Source organism: Panthera pardus, unplaced genomic scaffold, assembly GCF_024362965.1.
Source record: "Panthera pardus isolate Hobbes unplaced genomic scaffold, ASM2436296v1 HiC_scaffold_6, whole genome shotgun sequence".
Taxonomy (NCBI): domain Eukaryota; kingdom Metazoa; phylum Chordata; class Mammalia; order Carnivora; family Felidae; genus Panthera; species Panthera pardus.
Window position 1 is genome coordinate 95,406,760 of NW_026526991.1, and position 25,784 is coordinate 95,432,543.

General features: G+C 36.3%; 1 protein-coding gene across 2 annotated transcripts in view; it reads left to right on the top strand.

Moving 5' to 3' along the window:
• Positions 1-25,784, top strand: part of LRP6 (LDL receptor related protein 6) — a 177,932-nt gene that overhangs the window by 105,927 nt on the left and 46,221 nt on the right. For both annotated transcript variants that reach the window (XR_008419569.1, XM_053895297.1), the window contains exons 6-10: positions 1,625-2,021; positions 3,172-3,343; positions 21,811-22,027; positions 22,786-23,075; positions 24,364-24,590. Coding sequence is in view for 1 of the 2 variants with exons in the window: in XM_053895297.1 (XP_053751272.1) it covers positions 1,625-2,021; positions 3,172-3,343; positions 21,811-22,027; positions 22,786-23,075; positions 24,364-24,590 (1,303 nt within the window). In the remaining variant the exon portion in view is untranslated. The remainder of the gene's footprint in view (positions 1-1,624; positions 2,022-3,171; positions 3,344-21,810; positions 22,028-22,785; positions 23,076-24,363; positions 24,591-25,784) is intronic.

Below are 25,784 nucleotides of genomic sequence, written 5' to 3' on the forward strand. Positions count from 1 at the left end.
ATCTTGAGAGCTTGACTCCTCTTCATATTTTTTTTTTGCAACTATAATTCCAGATTGCTGTGAAACTTAATACCAGTGTTTTATTTAAAAAAAATTTTTTTTCCTAATATTCTTGAGAGAAAGAGACAGAGCATGAGCTCGGTGAGGGGCAGAGAGAGAGTGAGAGAGACACAGAATCCGAAGCAGGCTCCTGGCTCGGAGCTGTCAGCACAGAGCCCAACATGGGACTCAAACTCATGAACTGCGAGATCAGGACTTGAGCTGAAGTTGGATGCTTAACCAGCTGAGCCCTCTAGGCGCCCCACCGGTATTTTCTTTTAGACTCACTTCTTTGGGAATCTTTTTTCAGTCTTTCAGATATCAACTTGCTTACTATCTTTTATAGTTAGATGACTTTTTGCTGGTGCCTTACTTGGACATTAAAAATCAAAACAAAAAAAAGATTGAATTTAATGTTCTCATTCTCAGCTATGTTTTTATTGAATATTATTTTGTGTTTAAAACATTTCATAAGCAAATCTGACTTAAAACTCAGTGAAATAAAAATTTGAGTGTTCTTTTTTACTGATAATATATTAGCTAATATTTATCCAGTGCATGTTCAGTACATTCCTGAATTTTACATTGACGTTATTTTTAAAAAACGTTTGTTTATTTTTGAGAAGAGAGAGTGCAAGCAGGGGGGAGAGGTAGAGAGAGATGGGGACAGAGGATCGGAAGCGGGCTCTGTGCTGACAGCAGTGAGCCCAATGCGGGGCTTGAAATCACAAACTGTGATGAGATTATGATCTGAACTGAAGTTGGCCACTTAACCGATTGAGCCACCCAGGCTCCCATACATTGATCTTGTTTAATCCTCACAGCAACCCTGTGAGAGATAGATGAAGAAAACTAGGTTTAGGGAGATCAAGTTTTGCCTAAGTTTGTATAGGAACTTGAATCTGTTTCTATCAGATCTACAGCTCTTACTCTTAACCACTGTTTTGTTAACTGATTCCCTCTCTGCTGCTGCTTTCCTTCACCATAGCCTTCTTTGTTCTTAATTATGTCAGGCATTGCCTTATAGTTCTCTTTGTTAAAACAGCTTTACTGAAATATAATTTGCATGCTATAAACTTCAGTCACTTCAAGTATGCAATTCACTGGGCTTTTTAACTAATTTACAGTTGTACAACCATCACAGTCTACTTTTAGAATATTCTCATCAGATACAAAAGACCTTTGTCTTGGATTTATTTACCTTTTTAAACATACTTCTTGAACAAAGGACCTACTATGTCTCCTTCCTCCTTTAATATTCAACTACTTAACTTCTTAGTCATTATTCATTATACCTGTTAAGTAACTGTTATTAATTTCAGGACCTATATAACGAATGAAAATAGAGAAGGAATCAAAACTTGATTTGGAGAGCTGAGCCATTATAGAGCTTGGCCTTGTAGTCAAGCTATTCCTAGTTCATTATGTTTACTTTCCATTTCCACCCTAAATAGACCCTGAGTATCCTTTTGTACCCCTTTACTTTTCAATTCTTAAAGAGGTTCTGCATTCTTTATTTAGAATGACTAAATTTTACCTGTGGGTTTCAATTTTTTTCTTCGTTTATTTCACTTTGTCGTTCTAGGTGCCACCGAATTACTGCTTTTAGCCCGAAGGACAGACTTGAGACGCATTTCTTTGGATACACCAGATTTCACAGACATTGTTTTACAGTTAGAAGACATCCGTCATGCCATTGCCATAGATTATGATCCTGTGGAAGGCTATATCTACTGGACTGATGATGAAGTGAGGGCCATACGCCGCTCATTCATAGATGGATCTGGCAGCCAGTTTGTGGTCACCGCTCAAATTGCGCATCCTGATGGTATTGCTGTTGACTGGGTTGCCCGAAATCTTTATTGGACAGACACTGGCACTGATCGGATAGAAGTAACAAGGCTCAATGGGACCATGAGGAAGATCTTGATTTCAGAGGACTTAGAGGAACCCCGGGCTATTGTGTTAGATCCCATGGTTGGGTAAGAAGCTCTGCCGATAGAAAATTTTGCCTGGTGTTTCTGTTTTGTACAGGTTTCTAAAAACATTGACAAAAACAATATGAAGTATATATTGGTTTTCAATAAACAGCTCTTTAGTGGCTGTTCATTTTTAGAACATACTGATTGGAATAAAATCTCAAATTAAAGAATTCTTAGGTTTTTTTCCCTTGAATGATTTGAATAGTTTTTCTTTATAAATTAAGTCAGTACTTGCTGACTTTGGGTGTTGGCTACAGATTTTGCCGAGGTTGCATCATGACCATGAAAAATGTGGAAAGAAATTGTTTTCAGAACTCTTTCTCTTCCTCTAGAAGATGTAATTCCATCCCATTTTTAGTACTTCTAGAATGATATGGTAAAGGATATATCTAACTTTATATATCCCAAGATATATGAATGACTTGAAAAAAAATTTTTTTTTTGTCAGACAGAACACCCTGACCACAACCCAGGGAAACATAGCTTTCTGTATACTCACCCATGTTATTTGTTACTATGCAACTCACTCTGAGGGTGAACATGGTGACAAAGTATTACACTTCAGTGTATATCAATGCCTTAGAGCTACTTAAACTCCCAGGAGCCACAGCAGTTACTTAGCACTACAAAAAGAATTAGTTATTTTAGGAATTCAGTTTGTCATCTGAATATTACTACTGGGATAGCCTTTTTGTGTCAGAGGTGACAAGCCAGCAAGAAGAAGAGATGACTGGGGCGCGTGGCTGGCTCAGTTGGAAGAGCATGTGACTCTTGATCCTCCGGGTCATGAATTCAAGCCCATTGGTGGGGTGGAGATTACTTAAATAAATAAAAAGTTTGGAAAAAAGAGATGACTATTAATGGGAAGGAGCACAAAATATTTTGGAAAAACATAACTAAAAATGAAATCTTATTATCGGAAGACATTATCAGTTCTAGAAAACACTGTTTGATCTGAAAATTTCCTACAAGCATATGCACTGCTATTATGTCTTAAACATAACTTTTGAGCGTGTTTAAGTCCTATTTTTTTCCCTTCTGTGGTGTTAACTGATACCAGTGGAATATGAGGGGTGGACCTCACCTTTAGGATATCTGAAAGTTACAGTTTATTATCTGTGTTTAGCTCATTTTCTGTGTACTTCTGTAGGTACATGTATTGGACTGACTGGGGAGAAATCCCGAAAATTGAGCGAGCAGCTCTGGATGGTTCTGACCGAGTAGTGTTGGTTAACACTTCTCTTGGTTGGCCAAATGGTTTAGCCTTGGATTATGATGAAGGCAAAATATACTGGGGAGATGCCAAAACAGACAAAATTGAGGTTTGTTTCTCGCTTTTTCATTTTAAAACCAGTTTTATAATGGTTTTTGAGTTGATGTTAATTTGACGCAGATATTCTTGCCTCTTGTCTGGGGTGCCAGAGGTATCTTTTATGGAAATTTTATTCAGCCTTCAGGATTCTAGGCATTATGTATTTTCTTCCACTGAACTCTGATAGATATCTGAGCTATGAGCTATACTGGTATGAGAAGTGGATATTCCTCTATTTCTAGTCCTGAAAGCTTACGTGACTGATTTCCCTCATTATGGATGAAGCCACTGCTTGAATTTCCTAGGGACAGTTTCTGCACGAATCAAATATTATATAAGACGTATACTGGAAGAGCTGGTAGTCCTGTCAGGAAAACAGCCCATTTGTGTATATATAACCTCTTTTTGTTGTTACTGGTGTTGGGGGCAGGTAGTGTCATATATTAAGTGTTAAGATGGTTACATGCAAATAGTTTTTAAATTGATTTATGAGCTGTGTAGGAGAAAGATTAATTAACCAAAGCTTGGGGAAATATTTACTAAATGGTAGAATTAAGTTGTAGCAGTCACAATAGAATTATGGTCGAAATAACCAGTGGTGAATATTTTACCACAGTGTTTTGTAAATGGCACGTACATTGACGTTGAATGTGAACTCTAAATTTCACAACTTTGAGTTAGGCTGTGCTAGAGGTCTTATGGATCACATTCTTAAAACAGTTTCTTTCACGATATTTCTTTGTGGGGGGGATGTGTGACTTCTCATATAAGGAATGGCTTGGAATGGCTCATCAGAGCCACAGCACATCATCTCCTAACAGATAGATAATTTGGGCTGCAGAATTTTAGAAAGGTAATTCTTAGGAGGGCCAGGGACTCTGAGGGAATAATGAATTAAAGGGCTTTCCTTTCAGAATGGAAACTTGGAATAGAAGAACCCATTAGTGTTCCACAAGGCTCAAATACTGCAAACTGCATCTCTTATTCTTGCAGCTGGTTTGCATTAATAGGAGATTTTGCATAGACTTGACTATATAAATTTTCTCCCTGTTGTTAGTGGTTCACTGCCTCCCCCCTCCTTAAATCCAAGTTAGGGTTTGAATCTTTAACAGCTTAGAAGGCAGTGCTAATGAGACCAAAGTTATGATTTCATTTTTTTTTTTTTTTTAAGACAGGCTATTAGCTTCACTTGGGTCAGCTCGAGTACAAACTGCATACTCGTTCCCAAGCAGTTCACAGATGTATATTGTTGATCAGCTATGGACTGTACATGAGGGTATAGGTATTGCTACTCTTAGAAAAATAGTTAAAAGGTCCTATGTCCTACAAGAATGTTTGTAGGGAAGAACACTTGATTTATTATTTTGTAGGGATTTAAAAATTCTATACTTGGTATTATCTTTTTAAGGTTACTATGACTGATTAGATTGTAAATAAAACATTTGTTTCTTACTGGGAATTTTCCACACTTCAGGTCACTTTAAGTACTTTAGATACAGATATGTATTCAAAATCACTAATAGTTTAGGAGGGATTTAGGTAGAAAAGTGAGAATTTTTGGAGGTTCTGAGTGACAGGGTTGGAGAATACAAATGAATCACATTATATAACAGTATGTAATATTGATTAAATAGGATTTATTTTCTTGGCTTACAGTAAGTACAGTAGATTGTAAAATTAGTATTCATTCTGGCCTGTTCTGTCTTCTTGAGCTGTACATATGTATACAGTGGTGTCATTTGTTCCTCACTTTCTTCTTTCTCCCCTTCTTCTTTGAGTGGTAGCGTCCTTAAAAACCTGCCTTTCAGATCTGCTTCTCTTCCTCCAGGTTTGCTGTCTGTCCTCTTTTTGACAGATTATTTGGGGTTAATGGTACATCTACCTCCACTAGATTATACACAAAAAGACCTCCCCTTTTTCTTTGCCTGGAGATTCTGATGAAGTTTCTCTAATTGAGCATCGGTGCTTTTGTCACTTTTTTTTCATAGACACATTTGGGAGATAAAGAGAGCAGGTTTTGTTATTCTCTTCTTAATTTATGATGATGTGTAAAATTTCTGGTATATGGCATACTAAGAAAAGAGCACAGCTCTCCATCTAAATTAATCTTGCATAATTGGGGGAGAAAAACTGTTAGTTTCTCTTTCTGAGACTAGTGGTGGTTACAGGAGCAACTGCCACAACCAGCTTTTCATCTCACTTTACTTGATAGTAGGTTAAATATAGTGAACTTGAAAACTTTTGGAAAAATACATAATTTTTTAAGTGCTTCTTTTTCTAAGGAGGTTGTTTGCTTTTGTTATGTAGCTGGTGATGCTAACTACCGATCCTGCTCTGGGCTAGGTGGCAGTGCTCCCTCCCAGTCCATCCTATTAAGAAATCTTCCCAGTAGGACTCCTCCAGTCACCTGAAACTAACGTAGCATTGTGTATCAACTGCAGTTTAAAAAGAAATCATGGAAGAGGGGTGCCTTGGTGGCTCAGTCAGTGGGGCATCCGACTCTTCATTTCAGCTCAGGTCATAATCTTACGGTTTTAGAGTTTGAGCCCCACTTCAGGTTCTGCGTCAACAGCACGGAGCCTGCTTGGGATTCTCCCTCTCTCTCTCTCCCTCCCCCCTCTCCCCCTCTCCCCTCTCCCCTCTCCCCCTCTCCCCCTCTCCCCCTCTCCCTCCCCCCTCTCCCCCTCTCCCTGTGCCCGTCCCCCACTTGCACTTGCTCTCTCAAAAATAAATAAACATTAAAAAAAAAAAAAGAATGGAAGAAAGCTTCCCAGCTTTTTGTCATGCCCAAGAATGAAAGCTGCTTTTTCCAGGAAGTGTAAGGAAATATTAAATAACAGTTGTATAGCCCTGTTGCCTTCTGGAAGATTGCATTTACTTGGGATCAAACTACCCTATATGTGTTTATAGTACATTTGAAAAGAAAAGATTGATACTTGGGAAATTTATATGTAGCAATTGTAAGACACAGTAAACTTTTGTGTTTTGATTGGGTCTTATGGGAAGAGCTCAGAATGTTTATCTGCTTACTCTATCTGCACCTTCAGTGGAGGTTCCTTAGATCAGGTTCTCCCTTTTTTTTGTAAGTGGTGAATTAACCAGGTGTTGGATATATTGGAAAGCTGTAGGTTTCAGATTTGATTTTTATTGTGCAGAGTTGGCAGAAAGAACAAATAAGTTTATCTAAGGTTTATAACCAGCTTCTGCAAAGAAGGATAGGACAAGGGGAATTGCTAATGGTGTCACATTTTTTTAAAAGACAGTCATAATTTTGGCTGATGCTTTAAGATAAGGCTGTGTCTGTGAGGATATATCTGATTTCCCTACTTGTCAGCTGATACTGACCACTTACCTGTAGGTGTTATTTGAAAGGTACAATGCTGGTGCTTGTTTATACTTCTTATTCATTATGCTGAAATCATTTCATCACCCTTTAGAAACAAGCTTCTAGTTTACTTGTCTGCACTGAGCTCCCCCTCGCCCTCCACCTCTGTGCCCACCCAAGTATTACAGTGTTCTGCGGCTTCCTTATAGTATATACGAAAGCATTATCAGAAGGGATAATTTCTATTATTCTGATAGGACAGTCATCAAACAAGCCTTCGTATCTATTTCATAAGACCCTGCAGTAGGCAGAAGCACATTGTGTCTTAACATTCTTGTTTTGATTGGTCAGGTTTCACTGCCAAAAACACCTGTTGCACTGAGGGCCTGGAAAACTGCTTTTCAGTAGCAAAGACCTATCATTGATAATTTATAAGTTTAAAGCATTTTTTTTGCCATTATACAAAAGTTAAGAAAGTTCGGGGCACCTGCGTGGCTCAGTTGGTTAAGCATCCGACTTAGCTCAGGTCATGATCTTGCGGTTCTTGGGTTGGAGTCCTGTGTCAGGCTGTATGCTGACAACCCTGAACCTGGAGCCTGCTTCAGATTCTGTGTCTCCTTCTCTCTGCCCCTCCCCCACTTGTTCAGTCTGTCACTCAAAAATAAGCATAGAGGAAAAAAATTATAAAAAAGGAATGTTATCATTAGCTTTTTTTTTTTTTTTTTTTTTTTTTTGAGGATGCTTTTCTCATTGCATACAACTTAACTGATTGACAGAGTAAATCGCTGTGTTTTGAATCACTGGTTGTATTGAAAATGACATTGTTGGTTCAATTTTTCTCATAATTTTTTTTTTTTAGTATATGTGTTTTACTTCATTTTTTCTTCTTTCAGTTCTCAGCTTCTGCTGACAGATGCAGCAATACATACTAGTTATAGGTAAAGAGAGATTTCTTACCTACTTGGAGGTCATCTCGATTTGTTTTCAGTCTCTTATTATAAATTTCCTTGCTTTAGAGAATGTCCGTAGTTAGTTTTGTCCAAATCTAATTATACCTGGCACAACTTTGGGAAACAGAGATTGTTAGAACTTGGAGTATTAAGAAGTTTTGAATAAAGAGTGTATTATTGTATAGGATGTGTGCTGAAAAGTTGGCAATTGGTGAATGATCTATTTTATATTCTAAGCCTGGAATTGCAGGGCTACATTTTCCCTTCATGACACCTTCCTCTATTTTGTCAATATCCTAATAAGGGAATTTGTTTTCCAAGTTTTCAGATTTCTTTGTAAAGTAATTTCCTTGGCATCTTTAGCCTGTGTATTGTGAAACTCTGTTATAACACAAAAGGGCCCATTTATGGTGATTTTTCTTGTTTGTTTTAAAGATTAATTTCTTCCTTAAGAAATAATAATAATATGATCATCTGCCATTGAGATAAAGCTCTTTTGATTACAAGTACCTTTTGAATCTTTGCCAGTTTATAACATTCAGTGCTCCTTAAAATTGATTTTATTGTTCAGTTTCAGAGAAATATTCAAGATAATGAGCTTAAACACCTGAATGTTTGCCCCTTTCTACTACTTTACACCACTGTATGTTAATATATATTTTTTCTCCACATGTTGCTGACATATAATAACTGAAGAATGATATTGATAAACACCATCATTAGATCCCTTAGCTCAACAGAATACCTGGATTAGGGGCTTATAATCATTGAGTTGTAAACATGGCGCTGTCCTTTTATATCACTTGGCATCTGTTTGGGATGTATCTTACGATAACACATTTTTGAATTCCTACTTGAAAGTTACCTTTTGATGTACAATTCAAGCAACATTATTTAACTTGTTATAATCTACAGCAGCCAAAGTAGTACATCATCTAATTATATGCTCTGTTGTCTCATTATGCACTCTACTTTATCTGGCTCTGAAAAAATCATTGCACATATATAATGAGAGAAACTTGCGTGATGATGAGTGTAAACATGCTTTCCTGAAATGCCACCACAAACCCTAGACCCTTACCAAATAAGATGCTTTGCCTTACTTAGGAGTTAGTATGGTTTTATCTATGTGAATTAGAAGAATCTGATGCATGTTGTTATTTTAGTGAGCACGTTTGAACTTGCTCTTGGATAATTTTTAAAATGTTCTGTTACCCTTCTTCTTCTCATGTTTTAGTATAAAACCATTTAATATGTGTGGAGATATTTTTAGTTTCAGTCTACCTTTTTTGTTCCTTTGGTTTTTATACTCCTGAAGTGAAAGAGTTCTGATTTTAAATATGCTATTTTCTTGAGAAATCAGCTTCTTTACAATTTGGAATGCTGTTTAATTGTTAAAAGTTGTAATCTCTCGATCTTTATTGAAACATTTTATAATATCGGGTACTGACCTTAATTCTTGTTTGATTTTCCATTTAACTGGATGACTTTAGATACTTCAGATAATAATCTGGTCTTTGTATTTTGACCAGTAAGATTGTTTGAACCAGATGATCTTTACGTTTCTTCCCGTTACAACATTTTCTGGTGTTTTTTTGTACTAACTGTACAAGATAACTATGTTATTTTAGATTAAGGACAGATAATACATTTTGCCTTGGGAGAGTTGCTTAAAGGAAGTTTGTATTCAGATGACTAGAATATTTTCTTTTTTCTTTAAATTTTTCTTCAGTTACTATACATTTAATCCCTCTTAACTGAAGAAGACTTGCATTTGGGGGGTTTAAATCTTTAGTAACTCACTTTTCTTTTTAATTTTTTTTAATGTTTATATTTTTGAGAGGCAGGTACAGAGAGAGAGAGAGAGACAGAATATGAAGCAGGCTTCAGGCTGTGAGCTGTCAGCACAGAACCTGACGTGGGGCTCAAACTCACAAACCACAAGATCATGACCTGAGCCAAAGTCAGATGCTTAACTGACTGAGCCACCCAAGCGCCCCTTTAGTAACTCAGCTTTACTGAAAGCCATATCTTGCAATATCCGTTTATATTTTGTATTGACCCATATATAAGCTACCTCGTTACTAACATGTTTGGTAGGTTTAAATGAATGTTTAAAGCCATTTTTTGAAACCTGCCAAACATGTAAATGTAACAGAGTCCATGTAAAACATTGTTTTTACTAACAGAGTCCATGTAAAACATTTTTCAGGAAGAGATTTCTCTGTAGCTTTTACAAGGGTCACAGAGATCTTATTTTTACTGTTTTTAGTAGGTTTGGAAAGGGTAGGTAGTCAGATAATGGCAAAGACCACAATTTTGGGACTTCTTGGGAGGGAATTTATGAATCCTTGAGCAGTTAAAAGTGGCCAGTATTTTAACTTCTTATTTAAATTTAAAATTATTACCAGCTATTTAATGATTCTGTGTAATAGTTATTCCTAAAGTTATCCCTAATGAACAAAGGCTTCTCCTTCAGTTATTTTTTGCACTTTAAGTGTAGTTTACAATTTAAAAATTTCAGTGCGCCTCGGTGGCTCTGTTGAGCATCCAACTCTTGATTTTTGCTCGGGTCACTATCCTAGGGTCATTAGATCAAGCCCCATGTCTGGCTCTGTGCTGACAGCAAGGAACCTGCTTGAGAGTCTACCCCTCCCCTCCCCCACACATGCGTATGCTTGCTCACACTCTCTCAAAATAAATAAATTTAAAAAAAAATTTAGACCTTCTAAGAATATTATAATGCAGGCCCTGTAATTATTTTTGTTGAACTCCTAGATTTCCCACACTGTTAATTCATTGCACTATATATATATTTTTTTTTGTTAGATTTGATCTGAAATAACTAAATCTCAGAGAAGGATTAGAATTCCTTTGGCAGGGTGCCTGGGTGGCTCAATCAGTTAAGCGTCTGACTCTTGATTTCAGTCAGGTCATGATCTCACAGTTAGTGAGATCAAGCCCAACGTTGGGCTCCATGCTAACAGTGCAGACTTGGAATTCTTTCCCTCCCTCTCTCTCTGCCCCTCCCCCCACTATGCTCTCTCTCTTTCTCTCAAAATAAGTAACTTTAAAAAGAATAGGAAGAGGAATTTCTTTGGTTGTAGTGAAATTTTCGGTAGACTGGTATTTATTTAGTATTTCGTTTATAATTGTGAGCTTCTGAAATCTTTCAGTCTTCTACAGTTTGTAAGTAAGAATGAAATTAGAGGCTTTATGCAATTAATATCACCCCTATTCAGAGTTTTTTGTTTTGTTCATTTATTTTTTATTTTGGATTGACAGTGATTTGGCTTTTATATTCAGTTGAGATTTATAACGTTGCTTTTATATTTTAGCTATTGTGTTATTCTTAAAATATGAAAAAAACCCTTCTATGCCACAGTAGATTTCATTAGGCTAAAGGTAGTAAGTAAACAATGTTTCATGGGTTTGCAAAGTTGTTTTTGCATAAAGAAACTGTTTATAGTTTTCATAAAATTAGCTATGTTTTCTAGATACAATGCTCACACAAACATTTCTTCTTTCTGTCCCAGGTTTCTCTTCCTAAAATTCAGCATTCTTTGGTGCTTTTTGCTTAGTTAGCTTCTTGTATTTGCCCAAGGTCATATAACTTTCTATTTAGGAAAAAAATGCAATTCCAATTTCCTGATTTCCTAATGCAGTACTTTTTGTGTTGTGCTGTGTTGCTTCTCTTTGAGACTGTTCGTTTTGAAATAATTTGAGACTTACAGAAAATATAGAAGAATAATATATCTTTCACCCAGTTTGATTCTACCTACTCCTAGAACAGTTATCAACACCAGGAAATTAACATTGATACAATATCCATTATTCCTGTTATATTTATTAATTGGAATTCTCCCGTAAGGAAGAGCTGTTCTCTCCCCTTTATTCAATTTTTCATATATATATATATATATATATATATATATATATATATGTTGGTATGGAATCATGGATATGTATTTTACTCTATAAAATTATGGAATATTATAAGGTAATATTTCATTATTATCATTAAATTGTTGCAAAAATCCCAGAATTGGCATTAGGAGCACCTTCAAGCTGATTCCTGTGTCCTTTTCATGAGCGTCCTTCTCTTCTTTTTAAATTGTGGTAAAAAACAAAACAAAACAAAACAAAAACGCTTAATATAAAATCTGCCATTTTAACCATTTTTAAGCAGAGAGTATAGTAGTGCTAATTATTTATGCAGGCTGTTGTACAACAAGATCTCTAGAACTTTTTCATTTTGCAGAACTGAAATTCTTCCAAATAGCTTCCTTTTCCCCCCTCCCCCTGGCCTGGCAACCACCATTTTAACTTGCCTTTCTCTAAGAGTTTGACTTCTTTTGATACCTAAAGTGGAATCATCTAGTGGAATAAGTGGAATAATACAGTATTGCCTTGTTGTTACTGGCTTATTTCCCTTAGCATAATGTCCTCACAGTTCATCTGTTTTGTAGCATATAACAAGACTCCCTTATTTTTAAAGGCTGAATAGTATTTTATGTATGCACCACATTTTCTTTACCCATTCATCCATCAGTGGATATTTAGGTTAGTTCAACCTTTTGGCTATTATGAATAACGCTGCAGTGAACATGGATTGCAAACATCTCTGAGATCCTGTTTTAGTTCTTTTAGATATATACCCAGAAGTGGGATTGCTGGATCATATAGTGATTCTATTTTTAATTTTTCAAGCAACCCCTATAATTTTAAAGCCTTTTTTGGAAGAACAGATATTCAGCTTTATCTTATATTTCTCTTGCCTCAGCCCTAGAATCAACTATTATTCCAAAGAACCATGGTTCTTTTTAATGAAGGGTAGTATTTAAAAACCAGTATCTGGGGGGCGCCCGGCTGGTTCAGTTGGAAGAGCATGCAACTCTTGATCTTGGGGTCATGAGTTCGAGCTCCATGTTGGGTGTAAAGATTACTTAAAAAAAGAAACTTTAAAAAATTAAGATAAAATGAAAAAACAATATCTGGACATAAGGCATGCTCATTGATACTGGAGTAATTTGCCTTTCAATAATAAGGTATTGATTATTATTTCTACTCAGACTCCAAATAGAATTTATTTTAGTTGTGCTTGAAAAGAATGAGAGGAAAGAGAACAGTTTTCCCTTGTTAACATGCTAATGTTTTCTGCGCTAGGGTTTTTGGAAGGCCCTAGGACAGTGGGACTCTTAAAAGTGTCTCATGAAGCAATTGATAGAATTGACCAAGGTGGTATTGTGTTGATCATAATAATGCCTTCAACTGAAAATCTGTTTTCAATTTTTTAGTTTTCCTGAGTAATTTTGGCTTTAGAAAGCTTTGGCCACAGTAGCAATTCTTAGCTCTCTATAAGAGCATACTAACTGCAAATGTTTAATATTCTAAACATGACTCCTTGAAAAAATAAAATTATGTAATGAAACTATGATATTTTCTCTTTTCACTTTAAAAATCACTTGTATTGGGGCACCTGAGCATCCGACTTCGGCTCAGGTCATGATCTCACAGTTCGTGAGTTCGAGCCCCGCGTCAGTCTCTGTGCTGACAGCTCGGAGCCTGGAGCCTGCTTCAGATTTTGTGTCTCCCTCTCTCTTCCCCTTCCCCACTCGTTCTCTGTCTCTCAAAAATGAATAAACGTTAAAAAAAATTTTTTTTAAATCACTTGTATTTACCGAGACATAAATCTTAAACTAGGTTAAAAGGCTTTAATGCAACACTGTAATTGCCCTTACGCTCTCTTACACAGGTACATGACATCTCTTTACTTCCCCTACTAGATTCAAGGCATTTCTCCCAGTGAGCATCTGCATGATTGAACTGTTACTTCCACAGATATGTATTCCATTTTTTTTTTTAAATACCACTTCTGTGAAATTCTGTTTTATACCCTATTATCAGTGAACCTCCAATGAGGTATATTGTCTCTTTATATATAAATTTTAATTCACTACTTGTTTTGGACATTGGCTGGAACATTAGAAGAGGAATGGTTCATTGTGAACATAATTTAAATTTCTCTTTTAGGATGTCATAATGTTCCCACTCTAGCTCATTTTATGATGGGTACCTGGTTGTCCTGTTGTCATCTATCTCTTGAACGTGTCTAGTCAAGTGGAGTTGCATAGCAACAACTTTGGTAATAGACTGGCTGTGTTCCCAATTTATGGGTAATCCGGTCTTGACATTTAATAAGCTGTTGAAACTGCTCAAGAAAACAGATGTGATACCTACAGAAGGTTTGCTATTACCTCCTTTCTGTGGAGCTATTCTGGTTAACCCACATCTGTTTCCTGTTGTAGTCTATATTCTCATTGCGGTTTGTAATATTTGGGAATGCCTCAGAATAGTTAAATCCCTACCACAATGTGGTTGAAGCAGTTGAAACCACTAGAGACTCTGGTTCAGATTTGGAGGTAGATTTTAGAAGTGACAGAAGCCCAATTTCAGTGTAACGAATTAAACCACTCTGAGGTAATACAGTGAAGCACACCGTCAAGAGTTGCCAGATTTAATTAGTGTTGGCTCCACCTTGAAAGCATAAGGGTAATCTTTTGGAATCACTTAAAATGGTTCATTTGTTCTGGGTTCAGAATGTACAAGCAAGCTTTAACCAGGATTTGTGTTGTTATTTTAAACATAAGAAGCTTAAAACCATATTTACAAACCTAGTAACCTGCCCCAAACTGTAACTTGTTGGGTATGAGAAATATAATAGTGATTTTCTTTGAGATGAAGCAGTATGTTCTTGTTTCACTGTGTTGCTTCTGTCCAGTAGAGATTGTGTAGCTGGTAAAAAGCACAGTATTTAGGGGAGATGTCATTTTCTTTCTTTCTTTTTTTTTTTAACATTTATTTATTATTGCGAGACAGAGAGATACAGAGCGTGAGAAGGGAAGGGGTAGAGAGAGGGGGGAAGACACAGAATCCGAAGAAGGCTCCAGGCTCCGAGCCGTCAGCACAGAGCCCGATGCGGGTCTCGAACTCATGAACTGTGAGATCATGACCTGAGCCGAAGTTGGTTGCCTAACCAACTGAGCCACCCAGGCGCCCCATGGGAGATGTCATTTTCTAATGGAAGTGTCATCTCTGCAAAAGTAATGCAAAGAAACAGATTTCAGAAAGTAATCATTGGACTCTGTATAAAGAGAAATATATGGTTCTTTAGATGTAAAGTAAAGTCTCACAATCAGATTTTGTTTAAGCTTAATCTCTTAATCCCTTAATCTCTTCAGGGGATTCTTATAATTGGTTTCCACATCATATCAGCAACAAAAGTGATAACAGCATTTGTTAATGACAGCTATTATTATTATTATTATTATTATTATTATTATTATTCAAGTACGCTTGGACTTACACCTTATCTTTCCTCCCTTCTTTATTTTTTAATTATGAAAAATATCAGACATAAAGCAGAGATTCTCATGAACCACCATCTTTAACCATTATTATTAGTACATGGTCAATCTAGAATACTCTTAGTGGGAGAGCCAAGGAGATGGCAGATATGGATTATCTTATTAAACTTAAATATTGGGATAACCTAAAAGAAATCAAAGAATCAGGCCTTTGTCCTTGCTCTCACAAGTCTCAGCTAGTTCTTTGAAATGTGGACTTGGAAATGTGATAAAAGCTGGGGAAAAAAAGTAGAATTCTATTAAATTTTTTTCATCAGAAATCATTTTTTGAAATAATTTTAACCTATGTTAGGATTTAAGTATAGTATAGCTGAAGAGGAAGTAAAGACCAAATGGAAGACATTTCATTGTTGTGGCTTTACTGAGCCTACTGGCTTTACTGAGTCTTTACTAAAGACCAAATGGAAGACATTTCACTGTTGTGGCTTTACTGAGCCTTTACTGAGAGAGACAGAATGTGAGTGGGGGAGGGGCAGAAAGAGAGAGAGAGGGAGACCCCGAATTCGAAGTAGGCTCCAGGCTTCGAACTGTCAGCACAGAGCCTGCCTGACACAGGTTGGAACCATGAAATCATGACCTGAGCCAAAGTCAGATGCTTAACCAACTGAGCCACCCAGGTGCCCCTCAGTAATAAATTTTTAAGTTTTGATTACGTGTTGAAATAAAAATATTTTGGATATATTGGATTAGATAAAATACAGTATTAAAGTTAATTTTACCTGTTTCTTTTTACTTCTTAGAATCTGGCTACTAGAAAATTTAAAATTACAATGCATGATTCACCTGTGGGGCTTAAATATTTCTCTTGGGCAGTATTATTCTAGACCCAGTCCTCTTATAAAAACTACAAGAAACATAGGGAATTAAGGGAAACAATGTGCTTCTAAAATTTCGTTTAAAAATCTTTAGCACATCTTAATTACATGGTTTAGGTGGAAATAGATGTGATGTATCTAGCTTTAATGTGCACTTTATTTACCTCCTTCCCCTCTACCCCTGGGGGCGGGGAACTTCTGATTTTTGCTGTTAAAGTGAAAGAAAAAGGATTAGCTAAAAGGGACTAATGCTCTAGTGGGTAAAGCTACAAAATCCTTAGTTGTGGCTTTTAGGAAAACTGTATTTGAGTTCCTGGCCACTGTGCTAAAGATCTTTGTAAGACCTTCATTACCATTTGTTGTTGTTGTTCTGACAGATGTTGCTAAAAACCTTTTATTTTACATATGTTCTTTGCTCCTTTTTTCTTCTTCCTGAGACCCTGGCTTGCACTTAAAGCAGCATTAACACTGATCCAAACACCAGTTTGGACAAGGGCCTAGACCAAAGCATTTCTAATCTATAATCCCTTATGTGTAATTCTGAAATCGAAAAAGCTCTCAAAACCAACTTATTTCCGTTAATTCATTTGGTGGAACACCTGACTTGAAGCAATGTAAGACTATCTGTAGTCTTTATTTATCCTTTTTTGTGGGAATATATATGTATTTTGCTGCAAAAATATTAATGTGTTTGGCAACCAAGTGCTCCCTGAAGCCAGGCAGAGGTGATATGCCATGTGTGTCGTGTTCACCTTTCTCAATTTCACAGTAAATCTGAAGTCTGAAATATGGCTGGCCCTAAGCCTCAGATAAGGGATTTGGACCTCTATTACCATCCCACAGTAATTGAAAATATTTTATTAACCCTAATTCTGTATTTAAGATGATTATTTTCAGCACAATCTGAACACAGTAACAGAGGTAAATGAGGTCCTCCCAAAACAGAATTTTGTCCTATCACTCTCCTTTAAAGTGCCCTCAGAAGTATCTTGTTTTCTATAGGTCTCATCCTGAAGTCTCATCCCTGCCATAGGATGGTATCTATCTGCCTAATGTTGTCTCCTTTGAGTCCCTTTTGTGTTCTCTCTGCCTCAAAGCATTTGTTTCAAAGTCACTCACACAAGGCATCCTTGACTGTGTCTTAACATGTGTTACTTTTATTCTGAAAAACCCTTTTTCTGTTTGTCAAAATTCTTCTAATTCTTCAAGATGGATTTGAGCTCCTCTATTTCCTATACTTCTTGATAAGATATAGGCCAGAGAGGAATATATGTGTATGGTTTTAATGTAAATACAGTTTACCTCCTCAACTAAATTGTAATCCCTTAGCTACAAGAGGCCCTGTAATAAACTTCTTAGCATTCCTCATGAGGTCTTTCACGGCGATTTGCCTTCATTAGATGTGTTTGTTAATGTTTGATTTGGGGCTGGGGGAGTGGAGCAAGGGTCCGGTACAGCAGCAAAAATATTTGTGATCGAATTGTCAAACTGTTCACTCCTTTTTATCTGCTGTTTTAGTTATGTACATCTAAGTGGCATAAGCAAACAATACAAATTGGGGGTTGGAAATGGGAATAAGGCTGCAGCCCTGTAGTTTTCCACTAGTTGCCAGGATATAGAAAGGTCTGTATTGTTTTTATTCTTCTGTTTTATTTCTGTTGTTTTTATTCTTCTGTTTTATTCTGTTGTTTTATTCTTCTGCTAGACAGTGTGGTTGTTTTGGTCTTCAATTTCCACGTATTCTTTTATATTAATGTATCAGTTTTTATTTTGAAGCACTACATTTTAATCAATTAGTTACAGCCATTTAAATGTAACTATTTACTAAGAGGTACTAAGGTATTTATTGAAATAATTTTAAAAGGCAAGAACCAACATCTGCAGGGCATCTACACATCTGATACTGTGCTACGTATTTAACATTATTTTATTTCATTCTTAAATAATTCAGTGTTACAAGTTCTCTTCCTGTTTTACGGTGAGAAATTGCCTAAGGGTACCCAGTGAGTGATAGAACTTATATTCGAAATCTAAGTCTGTCTAGTTGTGCCAGAACATTGTTTGCCAATCATGAGAGATTTTTAGAGAGCAGAATGAAGAGTCACCGCTAAATAGAAGACGCTTAATTGTGTAAACTAAAAGCATCTTTTGGAGTTGTGATTTTGTTATTTTTCCCACTGTGATTTTCAGTTCCGTTTTTTGCCTGTTATCCAAATTCATACTTATGCAGCCATCTTTTAAGTTGTTCACTTATTAGAATGAACAGAAATGTTGTAGGCTAACACAACTGAAAGAAAGAGTTGGTTGATCCTGTAATGTTTTTGGAGGAGAAATTTAAATTTTATTTCATTTCATTTCATTTCATTTCATTTCATTTTTTAATGTTTATTTATTTTTGAGACAGAGGGAGAGAGAGCATGAGCCGTGGAGGGGCAGAGAGAGAGGGAGACACAGAATCTGAAACGGGCTCCAGGCTCTGAGCTGTCAGCAGCGAGCCTGACACTGGTTGAACTCACAAACCCCTGAACCATCGTGAAATCATGACCTGAGCTGAAGTTGGATGCTAACCAACTGAGCCAGCCAGGTGCCCGTAAATTTTATTTTTATGAAGAAGTTCGATACTAGGCATTTAGTATGTGCCTTTAGATGAGGAAACAAATCTTAACAGGAAGGTCAGTATTTGGGCATAGTACAGCAAAATTAGTGTTAGTTTATTAAATGTAAGATAATGCAGAGTAATTGATTTAAGATCATACTGAAACTAGGAAGAAAATCAAGTCAGACGGTTTAATATACCATAAACTTGTGAGGAAGTAGTATTTTAGGGTGGTACAGTGCATACTGTTTGGCATTGTGTGTTGGAAACTCTTCGATTGGATGGTGAACTCCCCCTAACAAGAGAACATAAGTTCGCTGTTAAGTATATGACATTTTAGATGACGTAGTGGTACATTTTCCAGGAGATGCAGTTGGAAATACTGCAGTAGAAACTGATGAGACCTTAGACTAGAACTTTACATATTTATTTTTTGTGTATTTATTTTTACATAAGATAACAGAAGCTGCAAGATTTGATGGTCTTTAAAAGGTGATTTGCAGAGGAGAACTCAGGAAACCTTGGAAAATATCCAACCAGGTCTGAAAAAGGAAGGGAGAACCAGTAAAAATGAAGAGATAAAAAGCCTTTTTGGCTATAGAAAAAGGGAAAAGGTCATACTGTGCCATGAAAATCCAGTGCATAGTTTCAGTGGGTGGTTAAGAGTATCAAATTAAAAAATAAATAAATAAATAAGGCAAAAGATCACAAGAACTGAGGAAAGCAAGGAGGTAGTCACTGACCATTTTCAGTAGACTTATTTCATCTGAGTCAGAGATTGGAAGTCAGCAGAGTAAGGGAATGAATCTTAAGAGATGGAGGCAGCTGTTACAGATCATATTCAAAGAATGTGGCAGTAAAAACAGAATCATTCAACTGTTAAACAGTGTCTTTCTAAGTTGGAAGAAATTGTGTTGTGATAAAGGCAGAAAAAAGGATCCTATGAAGAGGGAGATATCGAAGATCCTTGGGAAGGAAGGAAATAGTACTAAAAGGAAGTTCTCATGAAAGGGTAGAAGATGATGCTAGAGTCAAGAGATAATCTCTGGAGGAGAGTACCTCGGGATGGAGGTAAAATAAAAGTACAGAGTTTTAAAAAATAAACTTTCCCTACCTAGAATAAAGATGTTTCTGTTACACATCTTATAAAGGAAAGATTTTTCTCTCCGATCACAGTTTCCAATAATACAGGGGGGCCAGAAATTCTTTCTTGGAGCTCTGCTTTTAGGGAGGGTTCAGGAATGTATCCATTCTCCAAAAGTAGGGAGTAGTGTGCATTTTTTTCTTACGTGGATTTAAATTTTTTACATGGATTTAAAATTTGGGCAAGAATACCTTTCATTCAAATGGCTAAACTGTAGAATCTGAGGATAATAATGGTTAAATTTTCATTTCCATTTTTAGGAAGGTTTCTTGAGTGAGTGTCTTAGGAAACCTATCTCTTTTTAAAAATTATTTAACAAATATTTATTGAGTTCTTTGTCAGACTCTTTAACAGTAGATGTGGCAGGCACGTAAATGGATGAATTAGGTTCCTGCTATTCTGGAGGTCACATTCTAGTTAGATACGTAAACAAATTATGGACCCTTTTTCTCTACTTAGTCCTTTTGCTCTTAAATACCAAAGTAATCTTAAGATACAAACATCATAAAGCATATCCAGGAATCATCTGTTGCAAGAAAATATGAATGTAAAATGTCAAGAGTGATGTCTCAGATTAAGGAGAAATGATTAACTTTAAGCAATATTTAATGTAGGAATTAGGATAGTATTCTTTTAAACTATGTTTTTTGGGGCGCCTGGGTGGATCAGTTGGTTGAGCATCCGACTCCGGCTCAGGTCATGATCTCATGGTTCGTGAATTCGAGCCCCGCATCAGGCTCTGTGCCGGCAGCTCGGAGCCTGGAGCCTGCTTCAGATTCTGTGTCTCCCTCTCTCTCTCCTCCTCCCCCGCTTGCACTCTGTGCCTCTCTCTCTCTCTCTCTCAAAAATAAATATAAAAGAAATAAACTATGTTTTTAAAAATACTCTTTTTAAACAAAGATTAAATAAAGATTTAAACAGTTGGCTTAATGGAAGTCCTATTGTATCTGATATGAACACACAAACATTTAGTTATCATCTCTTCTGTCAGATATAAATGAAATATTTATTGATATTTACCCATGAAAATGCAAGGATATAGCACAGTTTTGCTCACTCAATTTTTTAAGTACTTTGTTTTCAAGGTTTGGCTGTTCTTGGAAGGTCAGCAAGAGTTTTTAAATTTTAGAGAGGAGATATAAAGATAACATCTGGTTGTCATTCCATTTAGGCAATCACAGTATTGACTTATATGTACTATTTCCTACTAATTTTATGGATAAAAAAATTAATTCTTGCATAAATCATAATACTGTTTGTAGGAGGGTAGGGAAGATACTGTTTGCATGTGTGTACATGATTTTAGTACCAGAATAACATTTCTGAAGTCCAGTTTGCCTGGCACACAGGCCACTTAATGGTAGAAATGGTTTCAGTTGGGGACTTCCAAGTTTTTGCTTTAGAAGACTGACTCCATCTTTCAGAACAGAAGATGAGTACATGTTGCTGGAATGTCAGGGACAGAAAAGATGCCTTTGCCACTTGTACAGAAATTGTTGAGTTTATGAGAGTTTCAGAATGAATTTAATAATGTTGCTAAATGGGGTAGTTGGAGACAGTAGGTACATCCCAGTTCCTGGAAACTTAGTTGCAGAGAGTGTTGTAAACTCCAGATACATTTATAATTATAATCTTAAGAGACTGAGAGATGTTCTGAGAGCCCTTATCTTGGGCTTTCAAAAAATTTTCAAACAAAACCATAAAATAAAAAAGTATAATAAGCGGAAGGAGTCCTAAACAAGACATATTGTTTTCAGCTATGTGATCTTCTGTGAATCTCTGTTTCCTTATAAATGTAAAACAGACAAAACTCTCAGGAAAAATAAAGTATGTTATAAAACAAAATATATAATAAAATAATGTGTATGAAGGTACATTATAATGTAAAAACAAATGTAAAAGCAAATTTAAGGTAATGATACTGTATTTTTAATTTTTAAAAGGCACTTAATAAAAGAGATACATACTAAGGCTAATATTGCCAGAATTTTTAGAAGGAAGAGTAATAAGAGATAGAGAAATAGAGGGAAAATATGAGCTTATACTGAGTATTTTAAATCATTCTTGTTAAATTAGCATGTTATTTTGTGAAAACATTGTAATAAAAATAACTAAGATGACTTCAGTTTTGATACAACAGGCAGTTGGATTTGTCATTTTATATACATTCGAAGAATAAGTACACATCTTTTCCTCTTGTCTTTAAACTTAAACTTGAAGGTTATGAATATTGATGGCACTGGGAGACGAGTACTGGTGGAAGACAAAATTCCTCACATATTTGGGTTTACTCTGTTGGGTGACTATGTTTACTGGACTGACTGGCAGAGGCGTAGCATCGAAAGAGTACACAAACGAAGCGCAGAGAGGGAGATCATCATAGATCAACTTCCTGATCTCATGGGCCTAAAGGCCACAAATGTTCATCGAATCATTGGTAAGTAATTAAAAAATTCCTTCAGAGATGGATGCCAAGGATGAGACAAGTTAGAGATAGTGGTTTATCAAGCAGCAGTGTAAATTTTTGGTGTTTTGAGGGAATATGAAATTATCTGTTAATTCTTTTTTTTTTTTTTTTTTTTAACAAGAAATGGGCCTTTTGAATGTTGGCTTAGTACTCTGGCTACATAGTTTTACTTGAAGGGCTAAATATATACACACACACACATGCACACACACCTGCTTCATTAAAAGAATTCTGTCCTATTGTATGAATAATGTAACTTATTTTAAAGCTTACTGTGGGTACAAAGGAAAGTATTTGCATACCTTTATTTCCAGTTGATTAGCAGGGGGTTTTGACCTGTCCCGTTTCCGACTTGGGCCAGTGCACAGTCCTTAGGTAGTCTGGTGGTATCCCGTGCCCGGGAGGGCACCACGTTGAAGCTAACTTAGTGTGGAGGGCTGGCCTAGCAAAGTGCATGCACTACAATGCAGAACTCCTGGGCTCAAGCATTCCCGCCTGCCTCAGCCTCCTGAGTAGGTGGGAATACAGGCCTGCATCACTGCCCCTGGCTTTTTATTCCCTATTAATCTTCATGGTATTTATGACATTAGGATTGAAACTATATTTTGGAGCAGATAGAATCATAGGTCTTTGTGAACCACATGCCTAGTCATTTTAAAGTGAAAATATGCTGATTGTGTCAATGTGTGTGTCTTTCTGTATCCTTTTATAATTAACATATTTTTTAGGTTCCAACCCTTGTGCAGAGGAAAATGGGGGATGTAGCCATCTTTGCCTATATAGGCCTCAGGGCCTTCGTTGTGCCTGCCCCATTGGCTTTGAACTCATCAGTGACATGAAGACTTGCATTGTCCCAGAGGCTTTCCTTTTGTTTTCACGGAGAGCAGATATCAGGCGAATTTCTCTGGAAACTAACAATAATAACGTGGCCATTCCTCTCACTGGTGTCAAAGAAGCTTCTGCTTTGGATTTTGATGTGACAGACAACCGAATTTACTGGACCGATATATCACTCAAGGTTAGCTTAAAAGAATTGAAATGTTAAAACCAAAGACTAAAAGGGAGAGGTTCTAAAATTTGAGTCTTCATGCTGTGATCACTCTCCCTTGTTGTTTAATAGGCAGAATTCAACAAAAGCCCTTAACTTTTTAAAGGAAGGAGAAGGTCCATTCCGTATTTAATTAAGTGCTTTTTTAAAATACAGGATACTTTGCTTGAGTGTTCTAAATCTGCAAGACATAATCTACCTCTGCTTTATTCCATTTGAGGATAATGAGTGACATTTTCTGCAATTAAAGAGTAAGCAGTTGAAGTCCCATCTAAATGAGTTATAGAGACTTGACTTATTTTAAACACAATTCCGTAGTCTGGCTGAGGTAGAAAATGCCAATTATGAGTTAGAATATACCTTTATTTTCTTTTTCCTAAAATAAATATTGAAAAGCACTACTAAGTCAATAAGAGGGAGGAGCTCCTGAACAGAAAATCTGGAGAATAATCTTTCCTTCTTCTAGATTGTTTTGGGCCTATTTCATATAATTTGTGTAAAATTTGTTTAATATGCAAAAATCACGGGGTATTGGAGCCAGAATTGGATTCTAATTGTGTTCAATAAAATCTTTAACTTGAATGAATGAATAAATGAAGTAAAATAAGTATATTTTGGCTTGTATTGTATGGCCTTCTAAGTTTTCCTCATCTTGAAAATAGAGATAATGCCTATCTTGCAGGGCTATTTTGAGGATTAAATGAGAAAATATGTGTAAACATGTGTACACTTAAGGTAGTACTTGCCAAGAAGTAGCAGCCATTATTAATGGCTTGAATAATGGCTTGAAATTTTGGGAACTCAGAGCTGCAGTGGTAATAATCTGATAATGGTTATGTACATTTTATGATGTATAAGGTTGTTGAGATCTTTGCAGATTGACACAATGACATGGCATACTCTCAGGAGCCTTCAGGAAGTTGACTACCAATTACAAGTCTACAGCATTCTAGCCATATTTTTTTCACTTGATTACTAATAGATTTTAAAAGCAAAGTCATTCCACTGTCTTACTTGAGTAAATTTTTGGTCCTTAATAATTACAAAAATTTCTCCTCGGCTTGATACTAAAACTCGAGGTCACAGTTGCATTTATTAGAGATTGACATCAGGCTTTTTCTGTGCTTGTAAAATACATGAATTGTATTAAGAAACTATGCTTCTGGATCCTCGCACCCAACGAAAACCAGAACTCTTCTTTCTTGATAGTGTTTTATACTTAAGCCATGTGATTTTGTTGTTAATCTCATTCTTGCAGACCATCAGCAGAGCCTTCATGAATGGCAGTGCACTGGAACATGTGGTGGAATTTGGCTTAGATTATCCAGAAGGCATGGCAGTAGACTGGCTTGGGAAGAACTTGTACTGGGCAGACACAGGAACGAATCGAATTGAGGTGTCAAAGTTGGATGGGCAGCACCGACAAGTTTTGGTTTGGAAAGACCTAGATAGTCCCAGAGCTCTTGCACTGGACCCTGCTGAAGGGTAAACAGCTTTTATGTATGCATTCTTTGCAACTGTGTTGCCCATAGCCTCATTATGGATTGTATTTTTGATGTCTTAAATAATGCTTACTAGGAATCTGGTAACTAAACCATAGGTAGGCTTTATTTTAAAACCCATTAGTTGAGATTTCACTGATTTAGAACTAATTATTAGCTATATTTTACTTTTGCCATTATTAACATTAGGTAAAGGAAGATTGGTGAGATGGACTAGTAATTAAAATATTACCGATCCCATTGTATGCTAATAAACAGCCTTTTTAAAGGTATCGTTTGCATTTTGCTTTACCCTCTCTGAAGTTAAATCAGATCTAAAACCCACTGAAATAATGCCGTGTACTAAGAAATAGCTGCATTTTAAAAAGTCCCATTTTAGAATATTCATCAGTTCAAAGTGGACAATTAGTTTGATCATTGTTAAAAGCTTAGAGAAACTTTGATATGAGATGGTAAACTGTTTTCGATTAAAAAAACATTTCTTTACAACATGACGTTTTTCAAAGGTAGGTTACATGATGTAGCAAGTTTTAAAAAGCCAACAGCTAAGAAATCTGAAATTTGAAGAATAATTCTACTTTTAAAAGCAGAAGTTAACAGTGTGAACATACAAACATATTTACCATACCTGTAATTAAAAATAGATCCTTGAAATCACATTAATTCCATTATTACCTAGTCTCCATCTCGTTAGAAGGCCAGAGCAAAGATAGCTTCTCTGTGCTGACATGTTGTGGTTGCATTACGGTGATCTTAACTCTAAGCATTAGTTACCACACAGATAAATTTAATAATTGGGACTAAGGACTCCACAGTTTATTTGGCTGCTAGCAACTGTGACATTTGTCTCACAGTTGCTTTTGCTTCTTGTGTGCACGTGCCTGTCAGCTGACAAGTACAAATGCAAACAAAGCCCAAGACTAACTTTAATTTTCAGAAAAGCACGTTCATGCATTGCTACCAAGTCAACCATCAGCTGACAGACTGGTGAGTAAATGTCTGTCTTCAGGTATTTGATGAGAGTTGGCATGTGGAGTGCTTTTCTAGTTCCAGTATTCAGAATGTCTCAAAACTAGCACCTTACTAGTTTAGTTGAAAAAGTACTTAGCTAGGGATTAGGTTCTAGTTCTAGCCCTGCCATGTGATGGAGTTGAAGAAATTAGATCATTCACATTTC